Source organism: Podarcis gaigeae (assembly GCF_964106915.1).
Source record: "Podarcis gaigeae genome assembly, chromosome: 8".
Lineage (NCBI taxonomy): Eukaryota > Metazoa > Chordata > Lepidosauria > Squamata > Lacertidae > Podarcis > Podarcis gaigeae.
In genome coordinates, this window is record NC_139684.1 from 66,986,998 (window position 1) to 67,007,587 (window position 20,590).

Here is a 20,590-nt window from a genome sequence, read left to right on the forward strand (position 1 = left end):
TGATTAACGACAGCTTCCCATGTCACACAAACCCAACCAAAAGTATGGTAAACCCAGCCAAAAGTATAGCCAAAACTATGGTTACTGGGAATAAGCCAGCTTAACCTTCGCAAAGGAGGTGGCAAAAAACAACAACACATTTCTTCTTGTATGAAACACAATTCCTTTAATTCCACAATTACAGAAAAACAACCACTTCAGTTACGGAGAATCTCAAGAAACTTCTCTGCTTACGACACTACCTCTTCAGCACTCTTTGAAGACCTAAAAGAAGGGAAAGTTTATTAATTTGTGGAGTATTTTTTTAAACGTTTGCTATTATTTACACCTCTATAAAGATGAGAATCCACATCACAGAACACTTAGGAAGTGGAAACAAGCATATCATCAGTTCTACAGTACAAACTAGGCGATAATAATTAAAATATTATTGCTTGCAAATCCAGGTTGCGTATGGGCTCACGGTGGCTACTGGATAGCTGGGAGGATGGCATCCCATCTCTGCTACTGTTGCCATATTACAAGGAAAGCCTCCATTAATTTAAAAACCCAAAAACTGCCAATTCTTCCACTCCGCAATAAAAAGTTAACTAAACTTAACAGGTATGAAGGAATTGGGAGCGCCACTCCCAATACACCACTTGCAACAGCTAGGAAGTAAACAGACCAAAGAACTTTGTCCTTTGGAAAAGAACCCCACCAATGTTATCTGCTTGGTCTCAGCCCCATATCCGCAGGATTCATCCAGCCGTCACCATTAGAAAAATGAGTCATCACAGACCAGGCAGAGGAGGTGCTGCTGCTGCACGCCACACATGTGACCAAATACGTGCTTCCCAAGTTGTTACAATGTGGCTGTTGACCACACATTGCTTAAAACCATGGGTAGGCAACCTAAGGCCCGGGGGCCAGATCCGGCCCCAAAATCAGTGTGTTTTTACATGAGTAGAATGTGTCCTTTTATTTAAAAAGCATCTCTGGGTTATTTGTGGGGTATATGAATTCGTTCTTTTTTCTTCAAAATATGGTCCGGCCCACCACAAGGTCTGAGGGACAGTGGACCAGCCCCCTGCTGAAAGTTTGCTGACCCCTGCCTAAAACAGATCCATCAATGAACTGTTGTTAACACAAGACCAAGCTCCTTTTACACTGTTGTGTTAATAGGCACTTACATTGTTGAAGGCGCCTTTGCATCTGCCTGTTCCACATGGGAATGCTTTTCAGGAGAATGGAAGCTCAGCACACTGCATCTCCAGTCCTATAATAAAAATGGCACTAGTAGTAACAACAACATTCCCATCACCCCATGCTATATATCTGGAAAACTTGCAGTGCAATCCTGAATCATGATGTGTGATCAGAACCAAGTCCCATTAGGTTCAAGGTGGCTTACTCTTAAGTGGGACTACACTTCCCATCAGCCCCAGCCAGCACAGCCAATGATGATGGGAATTGTAGTCCAACCTGGAGTCCTAGGACAACATACATTTGCATTAAATGATTTATGAAAGGCATGCACTGCTCACTTGTCTAAACCAGGAATGTCCAACGGGTAGATTGCTGCGATGGCCCACGTAGATCACAGGATGACAGAAAGCGATCACAATAAAGCAGCTGCTCTACTCCCCCCCCCAACTCTGTTCTCCACCCAAAAAAAGTTCAATGATTCTGCCCCCCCCCAAAAAAAATCTCAACTCTGGGCAGTTGCCACCTTGGGTAGATCACTGCCAGTTTTTTTTATACTAGGAGTAGATCACAGTCTCTTGGGAGTTGGACATGCCTGGTCTAAACAAAGCTCTCAAGTTCAAAATGTGAAGCAGATGTCCAGGCCGGTCACTAGCCCTCAGATTAGCCTACTCCACAGGGGTGCTCTGAGGATAAAATGCACCACCCACTGAAGTAGGAAAATAGGAAATAAATTAAAGACAACTGGCAGCTGCTGGGTCTCCTTCTGTGGGACCAGCACAGTTGAAAGATTCTGAGGACTCCAAAACAAATTGTTTTAAGCCAGCCCAGTTCAGTGCAGGATTTGTCCCAGCATAGATACTAGGGCCAACTTAAATTTTAATTTCCCTCCTTTTTGACCATAAGATCGGTATTCAGATCTGATGGGAAAGGGATAGGGAGGCTACAGGCAGCTGCAATAATTCACCTCAGGCCTTCTTTACATTTTATAAATATATAAAAACCAATGAACGATCAGGAGCAAAAAGTATACAATACCTTGAAGGATTGGCTGCTAACCTGGCTGAGTCACACCACAACAAGAACATCCCTTTTAGGAACTGAATGGTTCCAGATCATCTCTGTTGAATGAGACATACAATATTTGAATAAAGAACATATAAAAGGTTAAAGTAGTTTTTTTTATATAAAAAAAAACAAGATACATGTTCACGCCACCCAGAAAACAGTTGTGTAGGAGAGTCGAGTGACATCTGCAGCTAACAAAGCCTGAGAAGCCAAAGTCTCTTCCATTTTGTTCTTGCATGTTGTTGGAGATCCTGTGGCTATTTGCTAAGCCATAGCTCTTGGTTTAACATGCAGCCCACTTACTCAGCAGAAGAACAAAGTTGAATGGATAAGGATACTACAGAATTACAACACAACCTTCAAACCCCTAGCAAGAAAGACTGGACCAGCAAGCTCTTTATTTTATTTATTACCTGGGTGCTTCAAAGTTCACAGACTTCCATGAGAAGACACTTCCAATGCCGTTCCATCTTCTCATTCCTTTAAAAGGGATAGGGAGAGCAGAGATGAGATGGGAGAAGCATTCCCAATGCTTTTGCTTATATAAACATACTCTCCTTTATACAGCCACCTTCCCAAACCAGTGCCCTCCAGTTATGGCTATGGCCCTGGGGCTGACGAATGTTGTAAACCAGAACACCTAAAAGCCACAAAGGCTGCCTTACTGCAGGCTTGTACTTTGCAGAGCACCATGAACATTGACAGTGTTATGAAAATCATCAGTATTACAGTAATAACTCTGGGAGGGTCAATGTCATTCTTAATTATCATTTTTAAAAGGCCGAAAGAAAAGGCAGCAGAAAATATTTGCATGTTTCTTCATTGAGTTAGATATACACTTGTGTGCTTTAGCTTTGTTCACGCACCAATCTTTTTAGTTTGAAATTAAGGCATGGGCAATTTAAGTAAAAAACGCCCATTATGTTCTTTCTAGGTCTGCAACTGTTATCTCAATTCTCAGTTTGCAGAGATCAGTGGCACAGCCTATGCTGGTCAACACAGATAATACTAAGCCAGACGGACCAGGGGTCTGACTCCATATAAAGCAGCTTATGTTCCTTGGGGAAGGCTGCTCTAACCACATCACCTTGGCTCTTCGCTGCAGAATGCTTGTTACATGTCACATTCTCTAAAAAGCAATCCCTCTTCTTGGATTCATAGCTAACAAATTTCACAGTGCACACCCCCCCCCCCCCCTGAGCACCATGACAAATATGTATTTTCCTGAAAGTGTTGCTGGGCAGTTATAAGGGAAGAAACTGAACAGCGACCGTCAAGGAAAAAAATGTTACTTTTGGCACCTTTTTGACTACATCAGCCACATGAGGCAGACACAGCTTCGATAGGGCCATGAGGGGGTGTTGAAAGTAAAGTGTTGGCCCCTCATTCATCTGGTTCCAGAAGAGAGGTTTGGTGAAATTGCACCAAACTCCTCCCCTGCTCCAGCCATCAACCAAGCCAACTCAATAAGCCCCACAAGCAAGATATAATACAGTAAGCCTGCAACTTACATGCCATTTAGCTTAAGCCAGTGGTGGCCAAACTTGGCCCTCCAACTGTTTTGGGACTACAATTCCCATAATCTCTGACCACTGGTCCTGTTAGCTAGGGATGATGGGAATTGCAGTCCAAAAACAGCTGGAGGGCCAAGTTTGGCCACCACTGGCTTAAGTGCTTGGCAAAAAAAAAAAAAGGGGGGGGACACGAAAATCTGGGAGAAAAGATTTTGGCAATCCTACGCACCATGGAACCCAATGTGTTTGAACTCTCCAATAAGTTGTGGGCTATCCTACGCACCATGGAACCCAATGTGTTTGAACTCTCCAATAAGTTGTGGGCTTCCTGTATTGACAGAACAGTGAACGGTGGGGGCCAACTTAGCCTACTGGAAATGAAGGCATGCTCCTGTTTAGACTCGCCATCAGAACAGTCAGTCTGCTGGTCAGGTCATCTGCAAAGACAAAAGGGGAAATTGCTACTGTTATCTTGTCAACAGCATTGGTTTATACACTGCACATTTTATTGATGCAAGTTTTCCAGGAGACATCCCTGAATGAAGCGGTGCTCCCAACCTGGTGCCGTCCAGTTGTTTTGGGACTGGAACTCCCAACAGCTCCCTACAACATGGGTCATGATCAGGTATGATAGCAGCTGTAATTTAACATCTGGAAGGCAGCAGGGTGGAAAAGCTGGGCTAAAGCAAAGCCAGCCAAGCATGCACTTCTTCAGTTCCCCCGAACAGTAGCCTGTGGCATGGCTCAGTGTTATGATACCTGCTTTATTTTCAGCGCAGCAAGACAGTAAGGACAGTCCAATCTGCAAACCATTTCTGGTCTTTTCTGCAGTGCCCTGCATTCATGTCTGAAACAGAAAACAAGCAGCATGAGGTCACAAGGAAAAACTGCAGGAATACCACCTTGGGCACCCAATACTCCAGCCCAAAGTCAGCCAGTGAGCTTTAGGGCCAAATAGGGATTTGAACCTGGTCAGCCAGGCGATAGTCCAACAATGGTTCTTCAACATCAACTTCGTTGGGCTGGCCATGTTGTTTGGATGCCTGATTACCACCGACCAAAACATCTACAGTACTCTATTCCCAACTTAGGAATGGAAAGCGAAATACTGGTGGACAACGAAAGAGCTTTAAAGACACTCTCATGGCAAATCTAAAAACAGGCTACTATAAAGTAAAAGAGCATCAACAGCTTGGGTTTTCCCCTGTCACTATGCCTCGGCAGCAAGGTGGTCTGCAGCAATGAGCTGGCAATATTGTTCATTTCCATGCAATGGCAAAACTGCAACTTAAAAGGAGTTTCTGATAACCAGTTAAGAAGCTGGCAGCACTGCACACAGTAGGTAGCAAAGAAGTGTCTGTGTGGGACTAGCAATTCTTGGTGGAGAAAACAGGAATACTGAAAAGTTCAACCCCTCCCCCCCACTTGCCCATCAACTCTGGGCAGCATGGCTGTGTGGCTATAGAATAGTTACCCTGACACACAATTCAAGCAGTGCAAATTGGGAGACAGTGAAAAATAGTTTCTCATTCCCCACCCACAAGACTACTGCATTTATGGATCAGCTCAGCTTCCCAACTCAAAACGACAGGAGCCAAAATAAAAATACAGTAAAAGCAAAATGAGGTGGGGGGGCAAAGGAGAGAGGGCAAAATGCTTGGATGGAAGCCCAGCACATCTTAAGCTGCTCTATTGGAATTTCCAGAAGCTGCAGTACTATACAAATCTTTAGACCCAGGATCTGGAGCCTTAAGGAACAAAGGCCTCATCTGCTCTATGCATTCAAAGCAGGATCATGACCTTAAACACGGCTTCCATTCAAGAATCCTGAGAATTGTAGCTCATTAAAGGTGCAGAGTGATTAAGAGTTCTAGCTCACCTTTCAGCACTGCTTATTACACAGACAAGACAGCTGCTCTGCAGCGTTTCAGAATGGGGTCTTTATACACCCCCCCCCAGATGCCAACGATTGAACCTGTGATCTTACATGCATCTGCTCTATGCATGTAGAATGCATGGATGCTGCCCCATGCAGATACTGCCATTTGCCTAGTTCAATCTTCAGCATCTCCTGCCAAAAGGAGCAGGTGCATATTGGGAAAGGCCTCCGATCATCTCAAGAGCAGACTACACTAGGCTCCAAACAACGTACACCACCTCCAGTTCCACTGTGTGTATTGTAACAAACATTCAAAATAAATACAGCTACAAGCTTGTGGACTAGAATAAAAGAATCATAAAACTGTAGATTTGGTAGGGGCCACGAGGGTCATCTAGTCCAACCCCCTTCCCAGCAATGCAGAAATCTCGCCCCTTAAATGCCAAATTTTAGGCTCCACCTGCACTATACATTTAAAGAGGCAATAGACCACGTTAAACTGCCACGGCTTCCCCCAAAGAATCCTGGGAACTGTAGTTTGTTGAGGGCGCTTGAGAGTTGTTAAAAGACCCTATTCCCCTTGCAGAAATACAACTCCCACCTCCCAGGGAATTCTGGATTGCTTGTTAAACCAATCCGGGAGGGGGAGGGGGGCTTAAAGTAGTAAATTATTTCTATTTATTTATTGCATTTGTTTCCTACCTTCTTCTCAAAGGAGCTCAAGATGATGTACATATTTCACCCACTTTGATAATAATTTAAATAGTTGATGAGCTTATAATGCACCTCTGGACCGTTTTAAGCTTGGATGGGGTGCGCCCCAACAACGGCGCCCTTTCGGGCTTCCGATCCTAAGGCTACAACGAAGCAGACAAGGGACACACGCGACTCCCTTTCCCACATGATCTGCAACCCACGCCAGGCACCGGGCGCAGGAATTCTTACGCGGGTGGCGGCCGCAGGGAGCCAATATTGCAGCTGCTCAAAAACCACGCCTGGCAATCGTGTCCCTGGGCTGGCTATAAAAATCCACTCCGAAATAGGCAGCACAAAACCTCCAGTAGCGCTATCAAGTGTCCAAATAGGAATCACCCCCCAAACGGAGGAGGATGGCGACCGATTGCATAGCACCCCCCCCCCTTTTTAGGTAAAAGAAAACTACTAACCTCCGTCCATCGAACCACATGCTAACGGAAGAGGGGTGGGAGAAAGAAAGAACACTCCTCCGGCACGGCCTTTTATAGCTTCGGCGCACCAAGGCTGTCTCCGATTGGCTCCTTTGAAAAGCGGCGTCGCAAAGGCTCTTGGGAAATGTAGTTTTATTGAGCAGCTGCCTTTTTAAAGGCCGTTCTTCCTTTCGTCTTCCGCCTCTGTGGACACAAAAATCTCAAATCAGGCACAACAAACGCACCAGGCCAATGTTCTCTTGCCGCGTGGTAACAGACATTAGCACGAACAAAAGCCCTGCCTTGAGAACTTTGGTGCATTCATTTTTTTCTTGCATATTTTTCCCCATTTCCCCCACGAGATTTGCTGGACGAAGAGGAACAGAGAGAGCTGCCTTATATAGCCAGTCAAACCATTCGCTCATCTAGGTCAGTGGCTTCTCTAGACTAGGGGTCGCTAAGACCCTTTTGTTGGGACTACAACTCCCATCAGCTCTGACCATTAGCTATGGCTGGCAGGGGCAGATGGGAGTTGGGGTCCAACAACATCTGGAAGGCACCAGGATCCCGTCCCTAGCCTGGGCCACCTTGCAGCAGCTCTCCAAGGTTTCAGGCAAGGAGTATCTCTCAAGCCTACCTGGGACCTTCTGCAGCCAAAACTGGTGCTTTAATGGTCATAGCAAAGTGGTAGGGCAGTGTATTGAGGCAGAAATAAGGCCCTGCACAGAACAATTGCATTGGGTTTGGCTTATCTTTGTGGCTGTTTTCAGAAGATGATACTGGGATATCTGTTCTGCATGCAGAAGATCCTAGGTTTAATCCACACAGGGCTGGGAGTGACTCCACCTGATACAAAGAGCTGCTGCCTGCCAGTGTAAACAATGCTGAGCTAGATGGACCATTTGTCTGACTCCATATAAGGCAGCTTCCTCTGTTTAACACTCAGCTGCAATCCCTCTGGTAACACCTTATGGCCTAATTCAAACATGGCTTGCTAGAACATTAAGGCTGTTCCATTAAACCCAGTGCTCTCTTAGCACAGGTGTGGGAAACCTTTGACCTTGCTGAACTGCAACTCCCATCATCCCTATCCATTGGCCATGCTTGCTGGTGTTGGTGGGAGTCGTAGTTCAGCAACATCCAGCAGGCCAAAGGTTCCCCACATCTGCTCTTATAGAACCTGCAGATCTCCAGGGATTCAGCCTTTTAAGTGGAGTTGCCAAAGTCTGAACTTGGAAACTTGCTCCAAGCAAAGCAGGTGCTCACTCAATGGAAGTCATCTTAAGAGCACAGTCCTAAGCATGTTTATGCAGAAGAAGCAAGTACCACTTGGTTGTCCCCACCTAAGTTCAGAGCAGACCCTCTTGAAGTTAATGGACCTAAGTTGGTCATGTCCATGCATTTCAGTGGGTCTACTCAGAGTAGGACTTACAATTGTGCCTAATGGGCCTTATTTCCAGTAAGGAACGTGCAAGTTTAGGGTTGCCATCTTATGCCAATTAATCACAGGAACTTTTGTTGATTAATGAATCAGCACACATTTGCTGTCAATAGAGCAGACAGATGTCTGTCCCAGAAGGGCTCTTTTCAGAAGAGGCATTCTCTCAAACTCACATGACCCTTGAGCTAGTTACTACTTTCAGCCTAACCTAAAACCTAACTGCTCCTAGTCAGCAGACTCTATCTGCCTAACTGCTCCTAGTCAGCAGACTCTACCACAGAGCTACAATTTCCAAAGTAGTTTAACAGTCAATCCCTCTTTGGCAATTGTAGTTCTGTGGAGCAAAAAGAGGTCTCCTAACAACTCTCTGTACCTTTAACAAACTACAATTCCGAGGATTTTTTGGGGGGGTGGGGACGAAGCTTGTTTAAAGTGGTTTAAATTTATGTGCAGATGGCGCCTAAGTCTATGGCCCTCACCACAACTTGGGTCACTGAATTCCATAAATTAAAGCAGGGATGTGGAACTTATGGCCTTCTGGAAGTTGTTGAGGACTCCCATCAACACCAGCAAATAGTCCAACAACATCTGGAGGGCCACAGGGTCCCATATCACTGAAGCATGGAACTTTTTTGTCTGTTCTGTTACCTACTACCAATCAATACATATATTTGTATTTGCCCTTGGCATTCCTAATATCTTATCACAGGAAACAGAGGAAACTGCAGGCGACTGGCCCACCGAGCTCAATACTGTCTACACTGGAGATGGGGAACCTGTGGCCCTCCAGATGTTGCAGGACTGGAGTTCCTGGTCCAACAACAGCTGGAGAGCACCAGGTTAGCAAAGACTGCTCTAATCTGTACTGTAATAACGTGCAAGACTGGCCAACAATGACTGTACATTCAAGTCTCACTCATCAGCTCAGACACTTCCCAACACAGCCTGAAGCTGGAAATTCTGACTAAAGATGGTGTTGTAGGTTAAAACAGGTTGAAACCGACTCTGAAAATAACCAGGTTTGCTAAAATCCGCCAACACCTCTGAATTAAAAAAAGAAGGATTTGTCCTCAGATAGCAAAGTTTCACTGCAGTCACTTCTAGGGGGAATCTCTAAGGGAAGGAGAAGAATGACCATCTCAGGACATACCCATAATAACCTCTGGTGACTCCTAGTCCTGTTTGCACCACAGAGGAGAACACCAGAACCTGCCTCTTGTGTAAAAGATACTTTTTATTGTACATGGAAGTAAAATTTTTTCCCACCATACCATCTTGTTTTTAAAAGTTTATAAATTACAACTCCTTGACAAGGATTAACAAGTTTGTCTCAAGACGCGCCTCTCCCCCCCCCCCCCAAAAAAAAAGAAAGAAAGAAGAAAAGGAAAAAAACCTAAGTGTCTGAGTTCTATTTTCATCATGAATAGATTTGACCACAAATGCTCCTCTGCCGGCTCAGCACATACAGAAACTGCTGCAAGCCCTCCTCTGTACTCTTCTGAGTCAGCGATCTGGAGGAAAAGAGGGGGCAACCCAGCTGCAGGCTTCGTGTGCTTGGCTAGAGTCCAGGGCACGCTGGCATGTTGCTCGGAGACGCCGTGTTTAGCAAGGCAACTACATGGCTTGAATCTCTGAAGAGACACTGTCCAAAGGCTGCCAATGACATTCTATCAAGGCATCGTAGAGTTCTTCGCTCTGTTCCATGAACTGTTTGTTTGCTTCTCCCACATCCATCTGGGGCATTGGATCTGAAAAAGGAAGGAAGCCTAAATAATAATAATAATAATAATAATAATAATAATAATAATAATAATTTATTTGTACCCTGCCCATCTGGCTGGGTTTCCCCAGCCAGTCCAGGCAGCTCCCAACAGAACATTAAAAATACGATAAAACATCAAACATTAAAAACTTTCCCTAAACAGGGCTGCCTTCAGATGGCTTCTTAAAGTCACATGAGTGAGTCTCAGGTGAAAGCAAGGTGAATTGCTTAAATTAAGACCTGGAAACCAAGTTGGTTCAGAAGATCATAACCCAAAATATGAATGAATGAGCATTTTTGCTGTATACACAGCCCCTTTGCTCATCCCTCCACATGAGCTATGATTAAGCCAGGAAGTCTCTAATTATCCAGTTTCCAATTTTGTCTGAACAAAAATCTGTGATTACCAGCTCTGGAACAGATCAAGATACTAAACTAACTTCAAACTGTGGTTTTATAATCCTGTTTTGCTTTGCAGCCAGTAACAATAATTTCCTTTATCGGACGACACGGAAGGCCTTGTTCCATTGGCCTGTCAGAATTCGAAAAACTGTCTTTCCCAAACTTCTCAAAACTAGCAAGTCACTTTTAACACTCTATTTTGCACAGCAGAACTTTTAGGTGAACTGTAGGTAAAGTGGTACATAATCACACCAAAATAGAAACAAAAGATCTTTCTCCTGACGCAGCCTGCAGAAAATTTTGCAGAAGGGAGCTATGCTGTACTGAGAGTACAAAAGGCTACTGTGATGGGTTGGGAGAGGGAAGTGAGACAAAACAAAATGTCAGGGGTGGGGAATCTTTATTCTGTCAAGGGCTGCAATTTATCAGTTGTAATTTGTCAAGGAGGAATACAGGTGATGGACAGGGCCACCCCCTTTTCTCTTTCTGCCACACCTTTTCCCCCACTTCCTGCCATCCACATGAAATTAGGCCAAGGGCAACAGCTTGCCTCTCCCGTTTGCATTCCTGCAGCCATTCTGCTGCTCCAGAACAACTCTTGACTGGAGTGCTTTAGAATCAGATGCTGATTTCTAACAGAGAATTGCAATAGGCAAACTTACCTTCTAATGCATCTTCACCAACCTCTTCATAGTTCTGCAACAGGGAGAATGACAAATGGTTAGGAACCAGAATATTTTTCTAAGCACGCCTAACATCACAAACCATAAAGAAGGCTGATCGCTGAAGAATTGATGCTTTTGAATTATGGTGCTGGAGGAGACTCTTGAGAGTCCCATGGACTGCAAGAAGATCAAACCTATCCATTCTGAAGGAAATCAGCCCTGAGTGCTCACTGGAAGGACAGATCGTGAAGCTGAGGCTCCAATACTTTGGCCACCTCATAAGAAGAGAAGACTCCCTGGAAAAGACCCTGATGTTGGGAAAGATGGAGGGCACAAGGAGAAGGGGATGACAGATAGTGTCTTCGAAGCTACAAACATGAGTCTGACCAAACTGCGGGAGGCAGTGGAAGACAGAATAATAATAATAATAATAATAAATTTTATTTATATCCCGCCCTCCCCAGCCGAAGCCGGGCTCAGGGCGGCTAACAACAATCAAATAATCAAACAGTCAAATAATCACACATTCTAAAAATATTTCATTATAAAAATTAATTAAAATCAAATTGATGGCAACCGATTAAGCAAAATTCTGTGCAGGTTGCCAGAGGAGGGAGTCAGGCTGCGCCCTGACCAAAGGCCTGGTGGAACAACTCTGTCTTGCAGGCACTGCGGAAAGATGTCAGGTCCCGCAGGGCCCTAGTCTCTTGTGACAGAGCGTTCCACCAGACAAGTTGGGCGTGCTCTGGTCCATGGGGTCACGAAGAGTCGGACATGACTAAACGACTAAACAACAACAAACATCACAGACCATATTTCCCTGGGAGACTTGCTTAGCTCACTTGGTTTATACATGTCTTCACCTGCTGAAACAGTTTTACTGTTTTTGAATTCTGTTTTCAATTTGCTCTGATGCTTTTTGATCTGGCTTGAGAACTCCCTCTTGGCATGTGCCAGGAAAAAATCAGAGCCATCTGCTTCTTCGTTTAAACTGTGGCTTGTTATGTCCAAACATAGGTCAAACTGTGATTTAGTTTGACCTGCTTTGGGCATTAATAAACCACAGTTGCTTCAAACAAGGAATCATGTTATTTATTTTGCACATACCTTCCATAATAATAATTCCATAATTCTATGCATGTCACTTGGAAATATGCCCCACTGTGTTGCAATAGGGCTCACTCCCTAGTAGGAATGCAACTGCAGCCTCAAGGATCCCGTTACATGAAAATGAGCAAGCTTGCAAATTTGCTCAGGCCTTACCTGCATGGTGCTTTGTGTGTAGCCGTACTGTGGATAGCTGTAGCTGTAACTGCCTGTGTTCTGATCATATCCCCAATGCGCATAGTAGTTCTGATACTGTTGGTAGTACTGGTTATAGTTATAGTTGTACATCTGGTTGTACTCGACTGTCTTCAGCCGGTTACTTTGGGAAGAAGGGGGAGGGAAACACAAGAATGTCAGGGTATGTAAAAAGAAGTTTAATCTACAAGAACATCTATTGAAATAGATTTGATTCCAACACCAGAACACTTTTAACTAACTAACTAACTAACTAACTAACTAACTAACTAACTAACTCAATATTCTCTAGGCTTATAATAACTGCACTTGACCTAGTGGCCATTTGTAATGGTTCAGCCCATTGTCTCTTCTGTATTGCTCTTACAGGCTTTCTCATTCTTAGCCAGCCTCCTCAGCAGCCCAGCTTCCTCTTCATCTCTTGCCAACAGCACCCATCCTCTCCTTAGGCCCTGTTTGCCACTCATTCTCACCCTCACCCCGCCAGTTCTCTCCTATCCTCCCCTCCCTCTTTACTCTGCATTCTTTAATAAGGCCTATATCTTCTTTACTCAAACTTATCTTTTTCTCAGCCCACCCCCTAATCTGTTCCATTACATTAGCCTCTCCACTTGTCTATCCATATAGTTAAGGCAGCATACTTACGCTTTTGGTATAGCAACACTCAAGCGTATCGGTTTAGAACCAAGGCCGACAGCCCCCTGGCACTCTATCAGTGCTCTTTTCTGTTCCAACTCATCTGAGAATTTCACAAAACCATAGCCTCTGGCAAAAGACAAAGGTTTGGTCAGAATCAAGGAGCTGGACCACACTTTAAAATACCTTTAAAAAGGAAGGATTTGCAGAGAATTCACCTGCCTGGCTCAGTCCTAAAGAACTGGAGGTGGGGGAAGAAATGGACAGCTATCACAAGCAGCTCAGTAGCTTGGGAATTCCCTCAACATGAAGTGGGATCCCAGGGTGTGCAAAGGAAGGGAGAAAGCTTCTTTAAAACAGCAATCTTGAAAGATTCGTGGACATGGCAGTTCAGTGATTGAAACCTGCTGGATTCAGACAGCAAGAAATTCACTGAGTGGGTGCAACTTTCAGATGCTAGGACTGCATCCACACCAGGTGTGGAGAACCTTTGGCTCTCCAGATGTTACTGAACTACAGCTGCCATCATCCTGGGCCATTTGTCATGTTTGCTGTTGTAGGTCAGCAACATCTAGGGGGGTCAAAGTTCACCACACCCAATCTACATGTTATTGCTGTTAAATGCTCTTGTATTTGCATAAGCTGGGACTGCCCTACACTTAAGTTGCTGATCCAGGAAAAATATCAGTGTGACTTCATCTAACTTTAAATGCTTCTGACTGAAACAGCTTGTGCATAATAAGCGATACAAACACATTATTTTAACTGTCTCTCAGGCCACTCCAATAAACATGGCATAATCAGAACAGTTTGTAGTGATATACTAAAAACACACACAAAACAGAAGCCTTAACACCATCATTTATGAACCAGGTAAAATAAAACGAGTATTTTTTATATTTACACAAGTTTATTTCCCTTCCCTTCCCCTTTGTTAGTATGTGAGCACTTAATGCAAAATAATCAGAATCCCATTCCTCTTTACTAATTTATGGGCAGTAAAAACCTCTTTGCATTAGATACTTTCCCCATCCTGCCTCCATTCAGTACCAAATGCAGAAGGGAAGAGCTTACTTGGAAACTCCCGTCTGGTCCACGACAACTTTGCCACCCCTACATGACGGGTACACTTTTACAAAGAATTCATATATCATCCCATCGTCTACATCAGGGGACAGATCTCCTACAAATAGTGAATATTCTGGGCTAAAGAGGAAAATAAAAGCAGCTTGAGAATAGTAATAATACAACAACATTAATGAAGAATTAGTCATTAGGAAAATGAAGTCATGGGACACTCTTTTTATTTTTCTGTAAAACTAATGATGGGCGCAAGCTGGCAAATTCATTTGATGTGATTGACTTAACTGCTTGCCTTCACTTTCAAATTTTCTTGTCTTAAGTAACAAGTCATTTTATGTATTTTTAACCTTCTGTTGGAAGCCGCTCAGAGTGGCTGGGGAAACCCAGCCAGATGGGCAGGGTAGAAATAATAAATTTATTATTATTATTATTATTATTATTATTATTATTATTATTATTATTATTATTTTATTATTAAACAAGTCCAGTGGCAAAAAAGATTATAATTCTTAGAGATACATATAAGTAAAGCGGTTTTTACTTATTTTAAGGTTTGTATGAAACATTTAATGATTATTTAATACATTTTTAGCAGGTATACTTTCCAAGCAAATCTTATTTGTTAAGGAATTCTTTGCAAGACAGAATTTAGCCTAATATTATGGCTGATTTTTACTATTAATTACAATTCTTATTTTGACCATGCTGCTTTGATTCCACTGACATGCAAGTGTTTGTTTTGCATTACTTATTGTAATATACTGTATTACTAAAAAAGTGATTCAAAAAAAACCAAAGAAAAAGAATTAAGCCCAATGTGTACAATGAGGCCTTGTGCCACAAAATATCCCATAATAATAAGAAACACATGAGCATGATTGTTTCCCACAGGCTCCTGACTTTTACAAGTGTTGTTTCAAGCACTTTCACCAGTTACTCCCAACCTCAGTAAAGCTTGAATGCTCCTAAGTAAGTAACAGTCCGAACAGCAGCAGGGATGCATTAACCACCTTCACTCTCCCATGTGAGCTATGCTCACAATTAATAGCATAAGAAGAGCCTGGACGCTGGTGGGCATCCTGTTCTCACAGTGGCCAACCGGAAGCCTGCAAGTAGGACTTCAGCACAACACCACCCTCCTCACTTGGTCTTCCAAGCAACTGGCTTTCAGAGGTACATTGCCTCCAACAATGGAGGCTGAATTCCGGTCTATTTGCAGCACTTAAACTGGACCGACTGTTTCATACATACAAGTCACTGTGTGATGCAATCACCGAATGATGAAAATGCAGGTGTCTGTCAGGCCTTTACTACAGACGGACTGCAGAGTTAGCAACACATTTCTAGAAACTCTTTACAACAGGAAACTATCATCCTTCAACAATGACAGTGCAGATGCTTCGGCAAACATTTGAGAAGTTTTCATAGTATTTGACTTACCTGTTGTCAGGCTGCTTACCATATGTGGCATAGTTTAATTTAAATCGCTTTGTCTGAAACAGTTAAAAAAGAGAGAAAGAAATTGAGTACAGGTATGCCCTCCACATTTAGTTTATAGCTCATTAGGAAAAGGCACACACACACTACTGTGGAAATATTCAGCACAGCTTCAACATACATGTTATCAGGCAACTGAGCGTCATCATATGGAAATTTTGGCAGCCTTTCCTACAGCTGACTGAGAATCCCTGAACAACATGAAATGTTACAAAGAGCAAGAAGCACAATACAAATAAAACACATCCATCCAAACCTCACTCTGAGATTATATGAGCTCTTAATCTTGACAACCAAATTTAAGGGCTAAGCTTCTAGGAATATATTCATCATCTCCCTTCATGCAGCATTTTAACATCCATTGGTCTACCATGTAAATGCTGTCAAAGTGGGAGGATCAAATCGTCTCTTACTTCATTATAATATCTTCAGTAAGACATAAAGCTGCAGAGAGAGATTTCTGGCTGCTCTCATTACAAGCGCACACTCTTTCTTCCAAGGGTGTCCAGTTAAATTGACCATCCATTAATGTGCCCAGCAGAGAATTACAGTGATTTACTTACTGGTGTGGCACCAGGAAGAGGTTTCCCGTTGATTTTATGTAAACATTTTTCTGCAGTGGCCAAGTCAGCAAATTCTACAAAGCAATAGCCTGCTGGAATCCTGGAAGAGAAGAAACAAGAAAGGAAACATTAATAAGACATGTGTTTCAAACTGACTAGTTAAAAATGCTATGCTTCATTTCCACAAACCTTTCAACTGATGACCAATAGGATAGTGTTTTCATACTGCCATGCTATTTGTGTAGTAACCTCTCCAGAACAAGTTAGGAAGGCACTTGTGCTAGACTCATTTAAGCACCAGATTAAAAATATTTTATTTCCCAAAATACTTAAAGTCATAAAATGGAATGTACTATTTTAGTATCTTCTGCCAATTCATTTTTTTTACTATGAAGCTGTACGATCCTAACTTTGCATTTAATGACCAGTCAAATTCTATATCTGTTTCAATAGGTTTTTGTGCGTATTGTTCTGATTTAAGGTTTTTTTAATCAATGTTATTGATTACTTGTGACCCATCTCTTTCTCATGCATGAACACACAACACACACATGGGTGGGAAATGTGTTGGCATACATAGACTGCTGGACTACAACTGTTGTGATCCATGCTGCCTGGGACTGATCTGAGCTAGAATCCAACAACCTCTGGAGGGCTACAGGCTCCCCACCTCTGCCCTGAACAGTAGGTCATCCCCAAAATAAGGCATTTTGGCTTCATGAATTATGTGGCAGCATTTAGCCATAGACAAATAGGAGGTGGGCAGCTCAAAACATCTGTTCAAACAATCCCAACCTTATCTCCAGGAACACTGGTTTTGTCTGTATATGTATTGTGAAACACCCCACCACACCCCCAACATGCATACCAGGTGAGTAGTACACAAAATAGAGATAAATACCCTGTCAACCTATTGCGAATGATTTTTACACTCAGAACTAGCTCTCCCATAGTAGCAAAGGCTCTTGAAATGAAATTCTCGTCCATGTACGGCTCCAGCTACAGAGGGAAAAGAAAAAAAGAGAAAGTAAGGTAATGCAGCCATACAGAAAGATCTGTACAAAATTAAGAAGCATTTTAAAAAGGCGAATGGCTCCTTCTGGCCTTTAGGCAACAGAGCCTAAAGAGGTGTGCATGTGTACACCCGTTATCAGAATGACGTGTGCTAAAGTGTGAAGCAAGTAACTCTATGCAGGGAGCCACAAGATGGCTAGGAACAGGGAGGTTAGTAAACCTGCAGCAGTTTTGCACTCTCAGAGCACAGCAAACCTGATTACAGGCTAAGCAAACAAAGTAAAGCGGTGCATTGATGGAAGGCCCAAGGTATCTGTATGGTTCCTAGTCAAACTGGTCCATATATTACAACAGGGGTGTGGAATGCATGTCCTTCCATACAATGTTTGACCCCAACTCCCATCAGCCCCAGCCAGCATGGCTGGTGGTCAGGGATGATGCGAGTTTTTGTCCGGCAACATCAGGAGTGCTGCAGTCTCACTGCAGATAAAAAACAGTATGAATATATTAGGGCTTTTATTGGCATACTTGCCAATTCATAATGTTACAAGATTTTGAAGAGGAAGGATTATCACTAAACCTACAAGGACTCTACACTCCCCATTCCAAGAACCACTTACTCGTAAAGACAAATGAGAGCCCTGCTGGATCAGACCAAGAGTCCAACTCAGTCCAAGAAGGCAACAATCCCCATTTAAAGCCACTATAGCCTAGGCCATCACATCTTCTGGCAGTGAGTTACAGTGCCATCCTATGCATGTTTACTCAAGTAAGTCCCACTGAGTTCAGTGGGAATCACTCCAAAGTTAAGTGTGCAAAGGTTTCTAACCACAATGATGTCCATCATGTAAACTCCAGATAATCCATGTGCATGTAGATCTAAATTATTCTCAGCTCAACACTACTTGCATGTAAAATTCTCCCTTTAGGTAGTCCCAAAATCTAATCAACATCATCATAATTATTACCCCATGTCTTCCACAAAACTCAAGGCCCTTTCTAATTCTCACAACAATCCTGCAAGGCAGTTACAGGCTCAAGATTCCTTAAAAGTTTTGTGGATGACTTGTATATGGGTCTTCTAGCCTAGTTTGCCACTCTTACCCAGTCATTTTTACCCATTTTGACTGAAAAAATAAAGAAAGGTTTTGCTGGATCTGACAAATGATCAGACCCATCTGATCCAGCATCTTGTTCTCACAGCGGCCAACCAAATGCCATGTACCAAATGTATCACAGGGGTGGCAAACATGGCACCTGTAGGCATAGTGTTGCCCTTGGAACTCACAAAACCCTATAGACAGGGGCACACACAGCCCCTTCAGTCACAAGGTGATTAGGATGGTTACTTTTTCTTCCCCTGAAAAGCTAACAGGGCTGAAGGAGGAAGTCGAAAAAAGTGATGCTCTTTCTCCCATTCAATTCAATGTGCTTTTCAAGATTAATTCCACTGAATCCTGACTTTAACCCACATCATTTTGAAAAGTGACATTTGTGCACACACTCTTTTCTGTCTTGGGGGGTGGCCTGCTGCAGGGTTGGGCAGGGGAAAAATGGAGTTGATCCACAGGAGCAGGAGAAAAATGAGCAGAGGAAGTGGCAGCTATTCAAAAACCAGCATGTGCCTTGAAAGGTAAGCCTCTGGTGTATGGATGTGACCTGGCTGGACTTTTTGCTGACCTTTCTGTTCAACAGGGAACGCAAACCCCACCAGCTACCCTTGTTCTCCTAGCCAACAGCAGAGGCCAGAGAGCACCTTTCTGAACTGCTAACACAGAGAAAGACCGAGGATCACCTTAAAGCACCACCTCACCTTAAAGCACCACCAGGGCTGGATTTAGGTTTGATGAGGTCCTAAGCTACTGAAGGTAATGGGGCCCTTTATATGTCCAGCTGTCCTTTGTCAACAACAAATTGCCGCTTTTGTGTGTGTTGAATATATGCTGTATGGTAATTTATGGACCTAATAGGTATCTAAAGCCATTTGCACGTGCTGCCATGCAACTAGTCCATGCAGAATGTAGGCACCCTATATATAGAAATGAGCAAACCAGTGATATTTTAGGGAGCAGGCTAGCAGGCGAGACCCATTACTTACATCATAGGAGCCTACACTTGCTGTGTGTAGGTTTTATTTTATTTGTTATCTTATATTTTGGAAATGTACATCCAGTAGTGGGATCCTAAGCTATAGCTTGTTTAGCCTATACTATATGTAATCCGTCACTGGCAGCACCAGTCTCCCTGTGGCACCTTATAAAGCTTGAGGTGAGGACGATGCTGAGAAAACAACGATTCCCCCACCCCGCAGCAGAAAGGGTTGCACCCTCCCAAGTGGACCCACTGAAATTCGCGGGCACGAGGTGTTAACTCAGGCTTTCACGGGTCTACTCTGAGCAGAGCTGAGATACCATCAAGGAGCCTCGAAACCATTTATTACGGCCTAATCTTCGGCGGGGCTACTACGCAGCCTCCTCTGCAGGCGCCTGCAGATTCAGGGGAAACGTCCACTTGGGGGAAAGGCCGCGGGGGGAAACGGCCACGGCGCAAAGAAGGCTCTGCCCCGAAGAGCATCCAATGGAAGGCAAGGCTGAGGAAACTGCAGCGGAGGGTGCGGGGAAGGGAGGGAAGCGCGCCCTGCGGCACAGACAGCGGTGGGCGTCGCCCGCCCGCCCGTCATCTCCCTCCGCCGCCCACCAAACTTCGCCCCGCCGCCGCGGCCCTTGGCTCACTCACGTCTCCCATCCAGAGGCTGGCGGCCATGCTGCCCCCGCCGTCCCTGGGCGCCTGGGCCGGGGCGACGGGGAGGCCCGCCCCGCCCCCGCTCAGCCGCCCCGCCGCCGCTTCTTCCTCCTCCTCCTCTTCCTTGCGGTGGTCCCCTCACGCCGCGGCCTGGCTCCCCCTCCCCCGCTTCCTCCAGCGCCACGGGCTTCCCCGCCGCCTCCTGCTAGAGCGGTCCGAGCGAGGCGGAAGAAGGGGCGCGGGTAGGCCTCGGCGTCGCCCACAGCGGCCTCTGCCCGTGGGGAGGAGCTATGGCAAGGCCGTGTCAGGGAGAAGGAGGAGGGTCATTGGTACACGTGTTGGTTCGCGCCGGGGCTCAGCTAGGCTCGCCCTGCGGCGTCTGGAGAAATTCCTGGCCTGTCCTGGTTTTCGGGTGCAAAAATGGCGTGGGGGGAATTTTGCCGAATTGGGAAACCCGGATGTGTGGCAACGGGATGGGAAAAGCAGCGGAAACCGTCCCAAAAGCTTAAAATCACTGTTTTGGGGTTTAGGGTTCCTCAGCAATTTGGGCTTGTGACCGCAAAAACCTTAACAATTCTGGTGGGTTTAGCTCAGCGATTCTGGGGTCTTTCTTAAAAAAAGAGAGCCATATTTCAAAAAGTAAAATTCCTGACACCCACTTTGCAGGTGTC

The 20,590-nt window shown here is 44.4% G+C and overlaps 1 protein-coding gene across 2 annotated transcripts; it reads right to left on the reverse strand.

The window, feature by feature from the left end:
- Nucleotides 1-139: 139 nt before the first annotated feature.
- On the reverse strand, nucleotides 140-20,128 carry TRNAU1AP (tRNA selenocysteine 1 associated protein 1). 2 transcript variants are annotated; one of them, XM_083750962.1, is made up of 15 exons: nucleotides 19,914-20,128; nucleotides 17,065-17,162; nucleotides 16,164-16,263; nucleotides 15,544-15,596; nucleotides 14,095-14,226; nucleotides 13,030-13,149; nucleotides 12,346-12,508; nucleotides 11,080-11,113; nucleotides 6,813-10,001; nucleotides 4,527-4,614; nucleotides 4,051-4,204; nucleotides 2,667-2,733; nucleotides 2,224-2,306; nucleotides 1,173-1,258; nucleotides 140-264 (listed from the first exon to the last, which is right to left on the reverse strand). In XM_083750962.1, the coding sequence occupies exons 1-9, from the start codon at nucleotides 19,938-19,940 to the stop codon at nucleotides 9,868-9,870; spliced, it is 861 nt and encodes a 286-aa protein (XP_083607088.1). In that variant the 5' UTR covers nucleotides 19,941-20,128; the 3' UTR covers nucleotides 140-264; nucleotides 1,173-1,258; nucleotides 2,224-2,306; nucleotides 2,667-2,733; nucleotides 4,051-4,204; nucleotides 4,527-4,614; nucleotides 6,813-9,867. The 2 variants fall into 2 exon arrangements, with proteins under 2 accessions (XP_083607088.1, XP_083607089.1); XM_083750963.1 differs by lacking the exons at nucleotides 140-264; nucleotides 1,173-1,258; nucleotides 2,224-2,306; ... (2 more) ...; nucleotides 4,527-4,614; nucleotides 6,813-10,001 and having other exon boundaries at nucleotides 11,080-11,168; nucleotides 11,878-12,508; nucleotides 19,914-20,086.
- Nucleotides 20,129-20,590: the final 462 nt, after the last annotated feature.